At 45.4% G+C, this 19,377-nt stretch overlaps 1 protein-coding gene across 3 annotated transcripts in view; it reads left to right on the forward strand.

Moving 5' to 3' along the window:
* The window catches only part of LOC128343208 (ephrin type-B receptor 5), a 144,272-nt gene that overhangs the window by 80,618 nt on the left and 44,277 nt on the right, over positions 1-19,377 (forward strand). For all 3 annotated transcript variants that reach the window (XM_053291857.1, XM_053291859.1, XM_053291858.1), the window contains exons 4-5: positions 16,187-16,342; positions 18,587-18,925. In XM_053291857.1, the coding sequence (XP_053147832.1) occupies positions 16,187-16,342; positions 18,587-18,925 (495 nt within the window). The remainder of the gene's footprint in view (positions 1-16,186; positions 16,343-18,586; positions 18,926-19,377) is intronic.

Here is a 19,377-nt window from a genome sequence, read left to right on the forward strand (position 1 = left end):
TGTCTTTGTTTTTGCATCAAGACGTCTATTAGGAATAACATACATCTTTTAAAAGGCCTGTCTAGTGCATTGGTGGCACCCTGTAATTAAAAGGTTACTCATCATGTAATCTAAACAGTTAATCAATAAAAGATTTCAGCCCTAATAATGGTTAAAGCAGCTGCAGTCTCCAAATACTCTCAGGACATGCACTTTTTTGCTCTGTCTATCAGGGCAGAACGAAATATTATAGGTAACATGGAGCTACCTGTGAAAATGGTAGCCCTGTGTTGAACTCCCTCCACTCCCTCTTTGTAATGTGCATAGAACTCACTTTGTATCCCAACATCGTAATGCTATGTGTGTGTGTCCCCGTCCCACTCATCATCATTGGCCACTACTAGTGAGATGGAGGGACCCGTAGTGTAGTAATGCCATCAGTGCTCAAGGTGACTTGTACTACACATTGCAGAGTGAGAGAGGGAGTTTGGCATGGGAATGTGACATTTTGGGTGGCGAGCCTGAACTACTTGTAACAACATCTAGTTCTTCCCTCGTTGTTAGCAATAGCTGTTCTCTTTCTTTCTCCCTCCGTATTGCGCTCTTTCATCTTTCTCCTCGCTTCTGTGCTAGATTTCCCCCCTTCCAAGCACAACCACAGAGCCACCAGCGCACAGATTTGCCCTACTTTGTTTCCATTCCTACTGACGTCTGGTAGACTCTGAGTACTGTGTCTGAATATTAGAAGAGGGAGACGGAGCTGGGGGCAGGGCAGAGGGATTTCCATCAGCCAAGCATGTCAACTCTGGCCTCAGCTTCAGCCACCTTGAGGCAGGTCTCCTCATGCATAGCGGCTGTTCAGAGCAGAAATGATCAGGAGACCGGCAGCTTGAAGACAGGGCTGTGTCTGCTCTGAGTGAAGACAAATTGAAATTTTATTTCAGTTTATTGTCAGGTAAAACATTTGTTAGCCACTTCCCACTAATGTTCTCCATGCCATGCACGATAAAGACAAACACTGCAATCTAAGTAGAAACTTTGGACAGATTTTACAAAAACAGTGCAAAACAGCAGGAAACGGGTCAATAAAAGCTGAAGCTGCTCCAAGGCCAGAGGGGCCTAGACCAAGAAGGTTTCGAAAAACTCAGAAAATCTTACAATACAGTATACGTTAGCCCACATTATGTGACAAGAGAAGCTACATTCTGAGACTTGTATATCTTATGCAAATTAAGCACGCCTCCATATTTAAATATTAAATTAGCACAATTTATTTTGCTAATTGTGGGGAGGGGCAAGGAGCTGTGGGGGCACTGAAGGCCACTCACCTCCAGAAATTCTAGTCAGTCGGGCCCTTGTTATTTCTGGAGATTTCAGCAGTCATTGCCCACAGAAATGTCCTTTGATATCCGATCTACACGTGACATATAAACTATTATTAGTTGTGAGGGGCTTCATTTTAGCAAATAGCAGTTGGATTAGGACTATGGGAGAGAGTCTTTAACCTTATTCTGCCAAGGTCCCAGTCTGGAGGGGATCCAATCTGGCTGCAGTTTTACCCCAGCAAAAAGCTACCATTGGCATCAATGGGAATTTATTTCCAGGGAAAAGAGCCAGATCAGGACCTCAGCAGGGGGAAAGGGTTAAAGCCGCCCTCCCCACCCCCCGCCATGGTTCTGAACTGCAAGGGCCGCAATCCAGCTGCTATTTACTAACAAAAAAGTAGGCCCACCAGAGCTAATAACGCAGTAAAGCATCATGGATAATTTGGCTCTGAGGAGAATGTAGGAGTAACTATGCCCATCTACTCCTAAGAGCGTTTCTAAGCTCATATAAACCGCACACCAAGTGCTTACCTTTAAATTCTCGGACATGCATGAGACAAGGCAGCCAAAACTCCTCTGGCCTGAGAGGGATCAGGTAGGAAAAGCCACCTGTGCCTCATCTTCTGTAGCATCAGGAAGTTTTTCACAAGGGGCTTTTAACTCGCATCTCCTCCGGAATTGAGGGGGTGTGTTCACATATCGGCCAAATTTACCCCCAAGTCCCTGCTAGTTATCGGGGAGCACGTCACACACAATTTGGGTTTTTCACTACGCATTAGAGTGTAGCCTGATTTATACTCGGGGTGGGGGGAAAATCCACTATTTGTTTTGGTTTTTTGGAACAACTTCAAGTTTGCAGTGGAGCCTCCCCGTAAACTTGTGGTAAAGCATGCTGTGTGTAAAGGTCCCTGGAGATTTAAACGTATGCATATGATTTCCAGGTTGCAAGGTAACAACCCTACATGTGTGTTTTCTCTTTGTGGGAGAAGCGAGGAGGAGAGTCCCTCTTCCCTAGGAGATGTCAAACCGGCAGCATTATATGAGTATACTGCCTGAGAAATGTTGAGAGACAGAAGGGGTGGGCAGTCCTCGGAGGCCAGACACTCCTCCAGGCAAGAGAGCGTTTCTTGCATGATGCAGGAAGGCAGGCAAGGGGAAACCACAGACGACCAATTCAAGAGGAAAGATTATCTGCTCACCTATTTGTCTGCAAGGCTACAGGAAAACTCCTGAGAGTGGAAAGTGGATTGCTACACAGCAATCCGTTGTGTATGGTGGCTGCTGTGTCATGAACTGGGTGGGAATTCCACTCAGCCCACTTGTAAGTCTGTGAAGTAGAAGCACAGTTACAATTAATATAGGACCAGGCATGCACATAAAGTTCTGGTGGCAAAAACATGAAGTTTTTGCAGGGGGAGTTTCGTCCACAGAGATGATTACTCTTCTGGAAATGTCATACGCAGCGGCGTATGGACAACAGGGCTTTGCTTTCATCTCATGCATAATTCTTCATCTGCTAGTGAGCGCCTAGAGGTAAAGACAGCTGCTCTCTCCTCATCGTTCCCCATCACATGTAACATTGCCACTGTCTCTCTCTACCTCACTTTCATACATCATTGTTTTCTCAGCAACAGTACACACCAGCACAGCCCTACTTAAAACCTTCTGGGTTATTTTTTGTTTCCAGATATAAAACGCCTCCTGTACTCTGATCAGTCCAGGGGCTTACAACTACATATACACTCATCAAAAAGTACTGGCATCGTTCCAAAGAGTTTCTCCTGTATGGTTGTCAGATCCATGTAGAAACAGGCCTAAACATGGTTGAAACCAGAGATTACCAGCTGGCGACCTGTAGGCAATTTTATCTGGCCCTTAATGTCACTATCAAACATATTTGCAGATTTTAAAAGATGTAAATCCCAGACTTTAACATGTATGGATAATATAGAAAGGTATGTTAGGCATTGCCTAACTTGTCCTTTTAATTTCAAATTTCCCCCATCATGTCAGCTACCATATCCAGATTTCCTTTTTGCAAAATACAACTAAGACATGCGTATTTTTAAATTTCACTAGTATTCCAAATAATAATCACAAATATATCTAGTGCTAAAGAGGGACCTGCAAGCTCTGCAACCTGAGATATCTGAAGCTATCTGAGACTTTGCAGTTGAAAATTAGGGAGAGGAAATTGAGAATAAGACACATTAACATTGCAGTAAATAAAGGGTAACTCATATTATCTGGATTTAGGAACAGTGGTCCTACAGTCAGCATTACCTCAGCTGGAAACAAAAGAAACTTGTTATCTTCATCTGATAACAATAATATCCCTATAAGGTGAAGTAAAGTTTAAGTAAAGGAAGGATGGAGACCAGTATTTCTTGTAAGAAGGATTCGCAGATGTTGTTGACTACAACTCCCAAAATCCCCTGCCAAGGACCATTGCTGGGGATTCTGGGAGCTGTAGTCAACAACATCTGAGAATCCCTCTTACAGGGAACACTGATGGAGACCCTCATGTTTAAGTTGAAAGCCATTTCAGGCATTGCATTGCTTCTTATCGTACACACATTTTAGCCCTTTTCAGGTATTCAGGCAATAATGAACACTGTGTCCTAATACAGCATCCATGAGAGTGCACTTGTAAGCCCAGTCCCTATGCTGACGTGCTGTGAGTCTCTGCAGTCATATCCTCCCTGCTACTCACTGTATGAACCGTGTTTGTCTGAGGAGACAGATGCTGCCCTTAGGGAGATGTTATCTCCATGACTGCAAATGCGGGAGCACCAGCATTTGTAATCAGAGGGAATTCCTCCTCCCCCCCCCCCAAGCCCAGCATTGGTCTCTTCAGACAAATGCTGTCCTTGTCATGGGGTAGAGGCATGCACCATGGTTTCAAAGCACATCAGCAGACATGTGGTGGTTACAGATGTGCTCGCATGGATGCCTAAATGCCTGAACATGGCTTTAGTATCAATTGCTTCTGATCAAATAGATTTAGAAGCCTTTTGAAACAATACAAAAACGTGTACAGCTTATCAAAGGCAAAAGTGTGTGGGTGGGTGGGGGGATGTACCATAGCAGCAACCTTTATTTCAAACTGCCTTGAGTTCTCCGGAAAAAACTGCCAGCCTAACAAATCATAGTGTTAACTGGTAGTAAGTGTGGATATTGAATTATGTTTTAAAAAGTGGGCTGAGGTATCTCTGAGATGAACAGGGCCCATCTCAGGAGGACTGTATCTCCACCATCAAAGATGAAGGCAAGCATCAGCTCACATGCAAAGAAGGGCCCTGGCCTGTGTGTTCCTCTCGTAAAGATAAATATGTGCCCTCTGAGGGCAGGTGAGGGCAGAAATATAGCTAGGGTTTAAGCGTTATCTAGGGAATATAGTATTGGAATTGTAAATATCAACTATTGTTCAGTGTCTAACATAAAACATATTACTGTATCACATAGTTAATAAAAGATTTCGAGAGAATAATAGGCGAGTAGTTATAACAGTATTTCAAAGCCTTGTCTTGCAAAGTATTGAGGCTATTCTCATGCACAGTGGAAACTGGACTAAGGGAGCCCAGCCTGGTTTCCACTGCACGTGTGAGCTGCACGGCTCCCGGCAGCAAGCCCACTTAATTGCCCCACCCCCCAACTCCCCAGAATGCCCCACACACTCGTGCGGGGCATGCTGGGACTTCTGGGAGCCAAGACGCCCCTGATCCCCACCGCCCCAACCGGCTCCGTGATAGAGCCAGTAATTGTGTGGGCGGCCGATTCGGCCACCGAGGGCGAGCTGCCTGGTCATCTGTGGTGAGTGCGGGCCAAGCTCTCTCGTGTGGAGAGCCTTAGTTTGTGCATCATTCTAACAGGGAAAATATTTCACAAGAGAGTGTCCCATTTCCCCTGCCCCACCGCAGTGTTTCAAGGATTCCCAGTTTCCCCATTTCTGGGGGTTTTTTTGGGGGGGGGGATTCCTGATTTTCCCCGGTGTTCTTTCTAGGCCTTCATATCTCTAGGGTCTGGAACCTTTGTGTTACAGGCATGTATTTATGAAAGAGAAACAACTAGCTTGCAGCTGAAATTGAGATAGAATGAGACAAAAAGAGTGAGAGGTGGAAACTTCTGAGCTGAGTTAGCTGAACCTAGGGTGCGTTCTTGGGGGTCTGCAGTAGTGGCTCTCTGGCAGTGTTGGCACTTGGCAGGTTTTCTCCTTGTTGTAGGAGTGCATAATTTGCCTTCACTGTGATCTGATTGTATATTTATAAATAAAACAAAATATAAGAGAATTAAAGGTTGCATGATGGAAGAATTATTTCCTGTGTATACACACTGAATTATTTGATTCCACAGCTCAAAAAGAACTCTGATTTTGGAAAAACCTCAAAATCCTCCAGAACATACTGTATGCACACTGCACACCCATGAAGTACCGTAATGTTGGAAACTCTGCATTGATGTAAAAGCCTCAGTAAAGAAAAAAGGTTGGAAAATGGTAGAAACCCAGCAGAAATGCCGCATCGGCATAAACGCTACCGTTAGAGGGGGACATCATTATTTTTTCAATTGTAGAACACTTAAACATTTACTACAGCTTGATCCTGAATTCTAGTGTAAATGCCGCAGGTGGCAATAAACAACTTTTAATGACGTACCCGCCACAGCCTTTCCACCCAAAATTACCACACAATATTTCTGCCAAACTACCTTTAAAAAAAATTGCAAGTCTGCAACCTAAAGCCCCATTTATATTGAGGCAACCCGACAAAGAGGTCGTTCACATGACTGGGCGGGCCTTCCACCCGGGTGATTGACAGAATGTTTCTGGGAGCGCTGTCTGCGCTCCTACATGAAGCATCTCCGGAGAGCCGGGATGATGCATGCTGGCCTCCGGGTATCCCCCAGTGCACCAAGCACAGTTCATTGGGGGATTCCTCTGGGGACGGGCACTCTTGGTGCTCGTGTCTGGGTCTCTTCGAGCTGAATGCAGTCCGAGGAGACACATGATCAGAAAGCCTAGGTTAAGGGACTGCTTCCTCCCTTAACCCCAACTAGGAGCCAAGCCAAAAAGCTGGTCTAGACAGCGCTGGCCTGATCCTGGTGGTCCTCACACACAGCCTAACCCAAGCTGGGCTTCCTTAGCCTGTGTTAGGCTGCGTGTGACAATAGCCTCAATGAAGATTTGCAAAAGTTGGCTCTTTTGCAAAAATCTTTTGCAAAAAGTCACAAATGGCTAAAATAGGTATGCTTTGCCAAGTAGAGTAGTAAAACTTGTTGTGGGCTACTAACCTGTGTGGACTTATACACAAGGCTGTGAGCAGCATGAGAAGGAACTACAAAATGACAACAAGCCTGTATGAGTGTTTCTAAAAATAAAATTCAAGGCACCCAGCTTGTTCCCATCTCAAGAGAGTAAAAAACACTATGAGCTGGGTCTCACAATCAGTGAAACCCGGTTTTGGAGGGTGCGCGAGGAGAGCGGGCTAAGCCCGCTCTCCCCGCACACGAGCAGGGAGGGAGCCCTGGGCAGCCAGATCGGCCACCCACATGATTGCCGGCTCCGTGAAAGAGCTGGTGGGGGCTGGGAGGATCGGGGGCCACGTAGCCCCCGGAAGCTGCAGTATGCCCTGCGCAAGTGCGCAGGGCATACTGGGGAGACCCCTGGAGCCGGGAGGCGGCTTTTTGCCTCCCCTCTGGGGGTCTACTCATGAGTAACCACGTTGTGGAGCCGCACCGCTCTACTCACGATCTGTGAAACCAGGTTTGCGGAGCGCTCTCTCCACAAATCTAGTTTTAAGGGAGGGGTACTTAGGTGGGTTACCCGCCTAGGAACCACCGAGCTCGCAGCTGAGCCTAGTGGTTCACACGATGGGGCAAAATCGGGCTAGCCTCTGCTAGCCCAATTTCGCCCCATCCTGTGAATAGCCTCAATGTCTTTCTTCAAAAGAAGAAGTCTCTTACTTTGAAATACATTGAGAATACATTGAGATTTAAGAACACCCAGAAATGTATGATATCATTTTGCATATCAAGTTATTGCCCTCTTGTTGTGTGAAAGATTCACATCATTTGACCAACATCACTCAAAACCGGGACTTAAGCAAGAGTTGCCCATTGTTTCTGCTTATCACTCCTGCTTGGATCAGTTTCAGTTATTCTTGGCTATGGATGTAAATAGGATTCTTGGAAAGGTAGGGCCTATTCCATGCCACTTGATCCTTGCCCTTCTTGGTTGATTGCATCCTGTTAGGGGAGTTGGAGACTAACCTTCTGTGTACAGCTCACTGTAAATTCTTTACATGTGAGTGTTGCCAGCTTGTCTGAAAGTAGCAAGAGTTTGTTTGTTTATTTACCATATTTATATCCTGCCCCTTCAGTGCACTACTGTTCGGGGTGGCTTACAACATTAATAAAATAGATACAGATGGGATTTCCAAGTTGCAACTTGTCAGCACTACTGTCAAGTAGCAAAAGACCAGCGCATTTCTGACCAACAAATTGACCTGTCTCTAGCTGATGATCAAATTCTTGACTCTTTCCCTGGCATTCAAAAGAAGCATGATATTTGAAATGAAGCGTTCTTGATCTGGAAACAGTGCAGGTGAATAGTGCTTACTGAGTACTATTTATAGGATCAACTTTCCCAGTAGAGCTGCTCTTTAATACCCTTCATGGACCTAAAACAGTCCATGAATTGAAGTCTAGAGACTGAGGAGTTTCATTCCTGGCCTGAAAAAATGTAGATAGCCATATTTGTCTCGGCGGGGCGGGGTGTGTGTGTCCATCCCAAGCAGCAACAGCACAATATATTTTATTGATTGATTGATTAAGTGCCATCAAGTTGGTGTCGACTCTTAGCGACCACATAGATAGATTCTCTCCAGAATGATCTGTCTTCAATTTGGCCTTAAAGGTCTTTCAGTGGTGCATTCATTGCTGTTGTAATCGAGTCCATCCACCTTGCTGCTGGTCATCCTCTTGTCTTTCCTTTGAATTCTACTAAATATTACTAAATATTGGGATATTTTATTAGGATCTACTAAAAGTCACAAGGTAGAGAGATAACTAGCTTCTATGAAACTTGAAAGCTAATCTGTGACTTGTAGTTTGATGCTGTTGCTATCGTTTGGATTATCCTTGACCCTTCCTGTTATATGCTCCTAGAAAATAATTTTAATTTAGATTAATTTTAACACGTATCCTCGAACCAGTTGAGAAGGCTTTTCATCTCAGCTGTCCTGTGTATAGACCAGCAACATACACCATGTTTGGGTCAATTGGCTTTGAGGAGACACACACTGCACGTGGTTCATACCAGATGGGATTGTGGTTTCCTTACAACTTCCTTGATGCTGGAGAGACATCCGGTTTTATCATAGTTGAAGATGACATGACAGAATCATCATTTCCCATTGTCTACCATTCATCTAATCACCTTTAGTGCTGCAGCAGGGAAAAGCATGACTAACAAGCCGGAGGTTACCGATTCCAATCCCCGCTGGTATGTTTCCCAGACTATGGGAAACATGACCTATATCGGGCAGCAGCGATATAGGAAGATGCTGAAAGGCATCATCTCATACTGCGTGGGAGGAGACAATGGTCAACCCCTCCTGTATTCTATCAAAGAAAACCACAGGGCTCTGAGGGTGCTAGGATTCGAAATCGACTTGACGGCACACTTTACTTTACCATTCATCTAAGCCACCTAATGGTGCATCAGGGAAATGTTGACTAACAAGCAATCTTCTGCTCTGTGAAAAACTTATTTTTCTCCAGTCTCAAGAAAGTTTTAGATGATCCATGATCACATCTGATTTGAAATGTGTGTGGGGGGGGCGTATTTTAATGTAGTGGCTATTCATTGCCACTTGACCCAGAGAAGGTGCTTGTTGCTGAATCTGGCACAGCCATTTATATGTGATTTCCTACATTCCTGTCTGCTTAGTGGAGTGACACCAGTGTAAATGACTTCCCTTTGGGAAGATTTCTCAGTGACTCTAATGACTGGTTTTGACCTATTAAGTGCCAAGTATGTGGAGGAGCTCTTGTTCCCTCATGTCTGGATCTGAAGATGAAGCCCTTCACAAATGAAGGCCTGGATAGTGGTGCTTCTTTTCTATTGTAGCTCTCCATGTTTGGAAATTGAATGTATGGACTATTGAAGCTGCCTTATTTCTAATCAGACAGTGGGTTCTTTGGTCCCAGTATTGTCTGCTCTGCCTAGAAGCAGCTCTGCAAGGACCTCTATAAAGGTCTTTCCTGACCCTGCTACCTCAGACCCTTTCAAATAAATGTCAAATATTGAAATGAGGAGCGTCTGCCTTCAAAATATGTGTTCAGCTACTAATGATAGATGCTTCCTAAGGAAGCCGGGCTGGCTGATGCTTTCTCAACTTTTAGAAAATGGGTTGACCTTCCTGTTTAGCATGGGTCTCTAGAACATGGCCTCTAGAGTTTTTCATCTCATGACCCAGGAACCAGTGGTGTCTCCCATCAACCCTAAGTGTGACAAATTACCTATTAGGTCGATACAGAGTTTTCTTATATACCACCCCCTCCAAAGACTCTAGGTGGTGGACAACAACAGTACCGTGTGTGTGTGTGTGTGTGTGTGTGTGTGTGTGTGTGTGTGTGTGTGTAAAAAATAAATTAAAGGGCAAACACCTGGTGAAACAGGTAAGTCTTAAGAAGGGCCTTAACAGCAGCTAGGGATGGAGCTGAACAAATCTGGGGGGGGGGGCTGGGGAAGAGTGTTCCAAAGAAGAGGGGAGGCCACAGAGAAGGCCCTCCTGCTGGCCCAGGCACCACGCACGACACCAGGGCCCAGGACACTAAGGAGGGCCAGCTGAGAAGACCTCACAGGACGAGATACAACTGGCCAAGTTGGGATACAACCAGTCACACTCCCCCCCCCGCACACACTCACCACACTATGCTGAGGTGACTGTTCCCACCATGCACAGTGCTGTGCTTTTCCTCGTGCTGGGGTCAGGGTTGGTTCTTTAAGCGAAACAGAGCCTTGTCAAGCCCCAGTGACATCTTGAAGGTGCACACAGCGCACTGTGAAGCGTAGTAGTCCTTTCCGACACTTCCCCTAGAGCTGTCTGGCTGGGGCTCGACAGGGCTCTGTTTCTCTTCAAGGCCCCTCATCCCAGCACTGGGGGAAGCACAGCATTGCGCAGAGGGCCGCGGGAAATGGCTTTCACATTAAAGTTTGTTGTTGTTTTGTTTTGCCAAAGTAGCTCTCGCTTGAAAAATAATGAAGATCGCAGCTCTAGAGAGAGAAATAAGAATGGCTTTAGAGTACTGTTTGTTTGGTCTTGTTCTGCTGGTTCCAAACTATTCAAGTGCTTTCCAGATGGTTTTTAAACTTCTGTTTGTACTAAGGCTGCAACATTTCATTGATAAATTCTGTAGATTAATCAATGAAAACTATTTTTGTCTAAAAAGGTGCCCTTGAGCAATCAGTCAGAGACTCTGAATTTTAATACTGCTTTTAATATGAGTGCTTACAAAAACTGCAGATGGCAAGGGCCAACTTTAAAGAGGCATTCTTGTGTTGAGAAAAGGGGGGTGCCTCTTCTAAGATGATGCTTGCTGCAATACATGAGCACATCATCTGAAAGCAAAATATGCCTCTTTTCTAGTTAGAACAGTTTTTTCTCATATACAGATGTAATCAGTTAATTGACTTTTATATGACTAATCCACTAAGGTTTCTTTGATCATATGAGGGTTTTTATTGTACTGACGGCTAGTTGTTGAAAGCTGCCTTGAGAGCTTGAATGGGCTAGTTACATATAAATTGTCAAACAAATGGTCGAGCACCCCAACAAATCCTTCCCTTCCTCTTCCATGTCCCCCCCCCACACTACATGCTGAATTATCTCCTGATTTCCTTAGGATTGCCAGGTCTCCAGAAGTTTGAGCCCTGGGAACTAAAGAGCAGTACTTGGTATATTAGTCTGGTGAAGGCAAGACATAACATAGAACCTAAGAACAGCCCTGCTGGATCAGGCCCAAGGCCCATCTGCATCCTGTTCCACACAGTGGCCCACCAGAAGCCGCTGGAAGCCTACAGGAAGGAGTTGAGGGCATACCCTCAATTCCCTGCAACTGGTACTCAGAGTCATCCTGCCTTTGAGGCTGGAGGTGGCCCTCCGACTAGTAGCTGTTGATAGTTCTCTCCTCCATGAAGTTATCCAAACCCTTCTTAAAGCCATCCAGGTTGTTGGCTGTCACCACATCTTTTGGCAGAGAATTCCACAAGTGGATTATGCGTTGTATTAAAAAAATACTTCGGTTTGTTGGTCCTAGATTTCCCAGCAATCAATTTCATGGGATGACCCCTGGTTCTAGTGTTATGTGAGAGGGAGAAGAATTTCTCCCAATCCACTTTCTCCACACCATACATGATTTTATAGACCTCTATCATGTCTCCCTGCAGTCGTCTTTTTTCTAAACTAAATAGCCCCAGGTGTTGTAGCCTTGCCTCATAAGAAAGGTGCTCCAGGCCCCTGATCATCTTGGTTGCCTTCTTCTGCACCTTCCAGGTCAGAGAGCAGAGGCCGAAAGTGGCTGATGTGCCAATTGTGGAGCCCTCATGGACATCAGCCATGTCCATTAGGGCTCCATTTCATATATCAGCCAATAACAAAAGCAGCCATGAAGTCAAGCAGAAAGTAGCCTGTCCCCTTGGTTCTGGCCCCTCATCAGAGATCCTGAGAAGGAGGTTCAAACCCTGAAGCTTCAGGTCACATTCGGAGACCAGGCAATGCAATCCAACACCCCTTCACTCATCAGCCATCTACACCAGAAGCACAGAGAGGATCATGCCCTTAGTAAAGGGGCACACCATTGGGTGGTGCTGTTTTGTCACTTCCCATCCCCTGCAGCCTAGATCTTGGAGATCTTTCAGTCCGCACTGATCCCAATTCCAAAACAGCTGAATGGAATGGTGCACCACTCAGCTCCAGTGATTCCAGCAGAGAAAGCCTCTCCCTGCCCCAACTGCCACCACAGGGCTGCTTCAGAACTCTCTTGCCCTGTGAGAAGGAGGAAGAAGATAGAACAGCCTGCCAGATGATGTGATTGCAAAGAGCAGCATGGAAAAGAGCATTAGAGAGGAGCACAGACTAATCTTTCAGCAACCAGTTAGCCTGTGGCAAGCATGGTAGAATGTCTTGCAAAGTTTTGAAACTTCAGCATTCTTACTGCACATTGCCTGGGGCACTTTTTTAGTGGAGCAATGATTCATAAATTCAATAAATAATAACAACTCTCTGTGTGTATGAGGGGAGGCATATCTGGAGAAAATGATACCTGACTCGTCCTGGGACTCTTTCTTCATTTGCGTTTGGTTGCCATCTGGAAGTAAGGGAGGTTACTGTTTGGTTGCACCCTAAATTGCCAACTTTATAGGGCACCTAATTACTCCACAGCCTGTGTGAAACATTGCTAGCTGCTTAGTCTAGAAAAATGTTTTCCTTTTTCTGTTTCAATCTTGTTTTTCCGGTCTCTCTCTGTACACACACACACACACACACACACGCACCATGCCTCAGCTATGATTTTTTTTAAAATGTATGCAGCATTTGAGGAGAAAACCCCCCAAAATGAAGGTTTGAGTCTTTGCCAGAAGCAACGTCTGCAAAAGTTGTTGTTAAAATATCACATGAGCATTCAGGCCCCATACTGAAAGTGTAGGATGTGAAGAATCATGTTTACAGATTTGATTCTTGCCCAACATAAAACGTTTTCTTTCTTTTATAAATCCTTCTGAGCTTCTGAACTCCAGTGCATGATCTTGCCTCTTTACAATCAATGTTGTTTTCTGGCAGCATAATGAATATTTCTTACTAGAGCTTGCTAATGCTGGATGCTGAAAACCCTTTTTGGAATTTCAGACTGTTGGTGACATAACCATATTCAGGAATGGCTAGGTTTGGTTTTCTTATTTCACCCCCAAATATTGGCTGGCATGTTGTGCCATGGCAACACGGCTGGTTCTGAACAGCCCGTGCCACGCGATGTTATCCAAGAGGGCTCGCCCACTACTATTGGAAATTGCACAATAGCACTTCCATGGCACTACATCCATTGGCAATAATTGACATAGTGCCACAGAAGAGGGATTGCACAATTTTAAGTAATAGTGGATGAGCCCTGTTGCACAATCCTGTAAAGCGTTCCTGCCTGCAGCAACATGGGAGGTTCCAAACTGCCTTGCCTTGCCTTGCACGACATGTCAGCCATTGAGTTTAGTAAAACAAAGTGTACAAAATAAAATACAAACTAAAAAAAAAATGCACAAAGAAAATCCTCTGTTTGCAAAGGAAATAAAATCTAAGATTTTTAGTCCCCTAAAAATCTAAGATTACATTTTGTTCCCAGTACGCAGAGGGTTAGATCCAGAAGCAAGAATGATAGATGTAGCTGGGGGATATAACTACGGGATGGAGAATGTGTTGCATGTCTAGACACAGCACGGTACATTATTAAGCCCTGGTCTAAGTCTTATTTTAGATGTATGTGGCAATGTACATGGCAGTCTCGTGCATGTGTGGCATATGCAGATGTGAACAGCGGATGGGCACACAGTTCCCAAGGATAGATGGAAAGCAGGAGTAGGTTTATTTTTACAGTCTAGTGTTCTTTAGGCTGCCTGTCTCAAAATCGCCAGACTTGCGTCTTATGGGAGGACATATAGACACACACATATACAGGAAGAGATTATTGGTGGCCTAGTTAAAGCTCAATTGGCTTTATGCAAGGCATTAAATTTACAAATAATACAATGTACTGTTTCCCATGTTTCTGGCAGGGATTCATATCCTGATTTGGAAGGCGCGAGTCAGGTTTCATCAAACAAAATTACCTATGAGTGCTTGTAGGAAACAAACAAGAGGCTTAAAGGACAAGACAGTAATTCACCGATGATGAAGAAGGATGTTCTTGAGCAAGAAGCCTTAATGATGTTTTACATATTAAATTAATCTGAACCCTCAATTATTTCACTAACAAGAGTCCTCAACTATTTAGCTAACTGAAAGACTAGTTTTATAGGAGGAGCCCAGTTTCACAATGAGGTCGTGCACACCACTTCTTTTCTTGGAGCGGGGGAGGGACGCTCCTGCCTCCCCCCACATGATCCAGGCTGAAGCCCTGCTCACCATGCTACACTTGCAGATGAGCGCTGCTGTGGCGAGCAGCACAGTGGCAGGGAGGCTGGGGGAAGGATGCCCGGCCTCTGGATATCTCACAGTGCACTGCACAATGAGCGTGGTGCATTGGGGGACTCCTCTCTGAGTCGGGGGCTCTAGGTACCCGACTCTGTGTGTGCGCAGGCTACATGCAGCCTGAGCGCACACATGGCCCCCTACCTGGGGTGAAGGGTGTACTCATGCCTTTTAATCCAGGGTAAAGCCTGAAGTAGTCACCTGATGGCGCAGTGGGGAAATAACTTGCCTAGTGAGTAAGAGGTTGCCAGTTCGAATCCCCGCTGATATGTTTCCCAGACTATAGGAAACACCTATATCGGGCAGCAGCAATATAGGAAGATGCTGAAAGGCATCATCTCATACTGTGCAGGTGATGGCAATGGTCAACCCCTCCTGTATTTTACCAAAGAAAACCACAGGGCTCTGTGGGTGCCAGGAGTCGACACCGACTAGGTATGTGCGGATTGGTTCGGAGGTTCGGGTTGCAATTTGCACCCGAACCGAACTGGGCCAGCCGGTTCCGTGCACACCCCTAACACCGACTTGACAGCACAAATTTAAAGCCTGAAGATCCGGTAAATTCCAAGGCTTATCGGGCAGGCAGTGCTGGGATTGGTGTCGATCCTGGTGCTTCACACAGGCAGCCAAACCTAGGCAGGGCTGCCCAAGCCTGGGTTTGGCTGCTTGTCTATACAGCCTCATAGTATCTCCCCAAATCTACTCTTGATTGGTGCATGACCTAAGCAAAGAAACCTTTTTCATTTCTTCAGAAGAGGAGCCTTGCTGGACCAGACCCAAAGCCTTTCTAGTCCAGTATCCTGTTTCCCACAGTGATCCACTAGATGTCTCTGGGAAGCCCACAAGCAGGAGATGAAGGCAGGCCCCCTCTCCTGCCACTGCTCCCCTGCAACTGTCTCGGATCCTGGTTACTGAGCCCAGTCGTAAGCTGGTTAACCGCAGTGAATTAAACAGGATTGCCCAGAAATTCCAGGTTCTCACAACATGCTCCGTGGGCTCACTGATCATGGTTAACTCTTTAACCGCAATTGTTCTGGTTGTGAGAATGCGGCCATAGTAAATCTAGGTAATGTTGCCTTCTAAATTTGAATGTCACACATTTTACATAGTTGCCCTTTTTTGGCCACTGCCCACAAGACCAAGAGCCAGCGTGGTGTAGTGGCTAGAGTGCCGGACTGGGGCTGGGGAGACCCGAGTTCAAATCCGCATTCAGCCATGAAACTAGCTGGGTGACTCTGGGCCAGTCACTCTCTCTCAGCCTAACCTACTTCACAGGGTTGTTGTTGTGAGGAGAAACATAAGTATGTAGTACACCACTCTGGGCTCCTTGGAGGAAGAGCGGGATATAAAATGTTTAAAAAAAAAAAATTAAGGCAGACCTTTGCCCTGTCTAGGCCACCCTTCACTCTCCCCTTTCTCTCTGTGCCAGTCTTTCTGATTTCCTTTTTGCCTACCTTATATCAGGTCGTGATTTGAAGTTTGATCACAACCCACCAGCTGAAGATGGAATGGACTAGAGATTTTGTTGGTCTTTTCCAGCCAATGGGGTCATTTTGTTTGCTAGTAGGCCAATAAACAGAACTTACACATAAAATGATATAATGAGTGTCTTTCTTTGTCTCCCTCCTTTTTTATCTGTAGCTTGCACAATTGGCACCTTCAAGGCTTCGGTGGGAGATGCCCCCTGCAGTCTTTGCCCTGCCCACAGCTATTCTTCTACGCCAGGCTCCAGCGAATGTGCCTGCTTGAGTCGATACTACCGTTCATCGTCTGATACCTCTGATGCTCCTTGTACCAGTAAGTTCTTGGGAGCGAGTGGGGTTGAATCAGCCATCTACAACTGGAGAAGCACAGACTGGATTATGACCTTAGTAAAGGGACACTTTACTAAGTTGTGTGGTGCTGTTTTGGCACTTTCCATCCCCTGCAGAAAAGAAGGATTGCCCTCCCTTCCTTTCCCTTGACCCTGCTGCCTACAGTCCATGCGTAAGGCCCTCTGCATGCGCCTGCCCTGGCCTAGTTTAGCTTCCTTTCCCTCCGTGGCCACTTCTTCTGTAACTACTTCACTTGGCCCCCTTGCCCCTGTTTATGGCCTCTGGTTCTTCCCTCCTCTTGCCTACTCCCACTCAGCTGTAGCCTGTCCTTGAGGGTGTTTCCATACACATTGCTTAAGGAACTTACCTCTTTGCAGACATGTGGGACACTGTTAGAGAAATGCAATTGTGTGACAAAGGGGAATGTATGATTCATCCTCTAAAAGCTGCTGTTTTTTCCACGGCTGGTTGTTCAAAATTCCCTCCTCTATTAGAACGATATCTGGGGAGCAAACAATGTTTGGTACGTAGAATGCTTTTATAGAATTTTACCCTTTTGATGCCTTTATGTTTATTGGTGGCAGACAGTATTGTGGGCGGTGCCTGATGTTCAGATTGTACTTCAAAAAGCAAATCAGCTAGAATAGCAGAGTGAAACACGAATGCTCTAACAGAAATGAGTATGGCTGGATGGTGCATGTAAGCATTGCCTGGCTGGGTCAGACCAATTTCCATCTAGCCCAAGTATTTTGTTTCCAGCAGTGCCTGCCAGATGCCTCTAGAAAGTTCACACACAGGGCATGAAGATGACACCTTTCCCCAGGTGTTTGTTCTCAACATCTGTCAGTCAGAAGCATATAATATTTCTGTCCTTGGGGTTTTCATTTGAGTATCATGGCCAATAGCCCTTGAATGATCTCTTCGTGAAGTTTTCTAAGCTCTTTCTTAAAGTCACCTAGGTGGGTAAGCTGCACATCGTTTGGCAGTGAATTCCATTATTATGTACTGTATGAGAAAGTACTTCCACTTGTCTATCCTGAATCTGTTGTCAGGAGCTTTCTCAGATGGCGACATTAGCATGACTTTACTTTGGGAGGTTGGGTGTCCGTTCACATATCATCTAGATTTACTCCGAAGTCCTTGCGATATTTCAGAGAGCACTTCACACACGATTCGGGTTTTCCTCTCGGTAATGGAACCTAGCCCAATTTAAGTTTGGGGTAAAAAAATCCTCTTTTTGCGTCAGAGTATCATTATGCCCTGAACTCGCAGGAAAGCCTGCTGTCTGAAAAGCCTCCAGTCAGTTTCACTGGGTGATCTCAAATTCTGGTAAAATGAGAGGGGGAGGAGAAAAGTCCTCCTCTTTACATTGCTCATGAACTATTATTGTTATTACTCCATTACCTCTTTCTGCTGTATTCAGGGTGATTTTCAACACTCTCTTTCTTTCTTTCTTTCTTTCTTTCTTTCTTTCTTTCTTTCTTTCTTTCTTTCTTTCTTTCTTTGCTATTGCAAAAAGACACGAACAGAATAAAAAGCAGGACAATATTCCAAAAGGGTGGAATTATGCATTACTACAGACACAGGGTTGCTGCTGACAAATAATCTCTGTGTCTCCTTTTCACCTGCTTCCCCCACACGTAACAGCGAAATATGCTCACCATGATGCACCATAATCACTGTGAGCTTCCATGTCCCCACACCACATCATTAGCTGTTAACTGGCAAGGAAATTCAGATGGTCTCATGTCACCTGATGAGTACGATTCCTAGACTTTTCAGGAGAGAGGAGAATAACTGGATGCTGTTTCTAGCAACAGCCACAATCTCTAGACCATTCCTAGAATGAGTTCAGATGCAAAACAAGGAAGAAAGAAAACAGCAAATCCGAACCAGAACAGTAACGGTAATGCAAATTCAAGTCAACCAGCTTGCTGGAAAAGATGGTTCTTTTCTATTGATGAGAATAAATCAAATATCTTGCTGTAGCTTTCTGGCAGGGCATTCCACAAGGTGAGTGCCATCAGAAACAAAGGCTCTGGACCACCCTCTCTTAAATCCTCTGCCAAGTTTTCTTCTAAACTAAAATGCTCTTTGTGCTTAAGACATAAAGAAGGCCAGACAGTGACACAGTGTAGCATATTCTCCACCATTTTCTCCTATCTACCTATTTCCCTCCCTCCCCATCCCCTCTGCTCTCAATTTTTCACCTTCTGCTTTTTTATAGGCACCCCATCAGCCCCCCGTGACCTCAGCTATGAAATTATTGGTTCCAATGTGCTCCTGACCTGGCGCCTCCCAAAGGATCTGGGAGGCCGAAAAGATGTTTTCTTCAATGTCATCTGCAAGGTGTGCCCAACAGGATCGCCAGGGCCTTGTGTGCGTTGTGGGGACAGCGTCCAGTTTGAGCCGCGTCAGGTGGGGTTGACGGAGAGCCGGGTGCAAGTCTCCAACCTCCTGGCCCGTGTGCAGTATACCTTCGAGATCCAGGCAGTCAACCTTGTGACTGAGCTGAGCCCAGATGCCCCACAATATGCTGCCATCAATGTTAGCACTAGCCAATCAGGTAAGGAGTGCTTCCAGTTGATTCCTGATCTTACTTTTGCCTTCTCTTCTTTTTCTGTTTCTCTTCCCAGACTAATTCCTCTTCTTCTTTATAACCCCTTCCCCTTTTCCGCTGACATTCAGATGCGAAGTTGTGCCTCAGGTGGTGGATCTGGAGTATCATTAAGTAGGGCTGCAGAAATCCACTAGTCTACTAGTCTGTGATGAGTGAAAAATGATGCCTGACGAGTAAAAAAAGGCCTGATGAGCGATGTACCAACATAGCTTTATAAGTAAAAGATTTTATCTGGCTGATAAACTGAGCCAACATTTCTTCACCCCTGCCATTAAGAGTGACAGTGGGGGAGACAGACTGATTTGATCCATGGAGCACAACCCACTGGGAAGTTCTTCCGCACAGGCCCCACTGAAAAGAATGAGAGCTGCACAAGAGCATCATTCTGCACTTGCACA

Source organism: Hemicordylus capensis, chromosome 2 (assembly GCF_027244095.1).
Source record: "Hemicordylus capensis ecotype Gifberg chromosome 2, rHemCap1.1.pri, whole genome shotgun sequence".
Lineage (NCBI taxonomy): Eukaryota > Metazoa > Chordata > Lepidosauria > Squamata > Cordylidae > Hemicordylus > Hemicordylus capensis.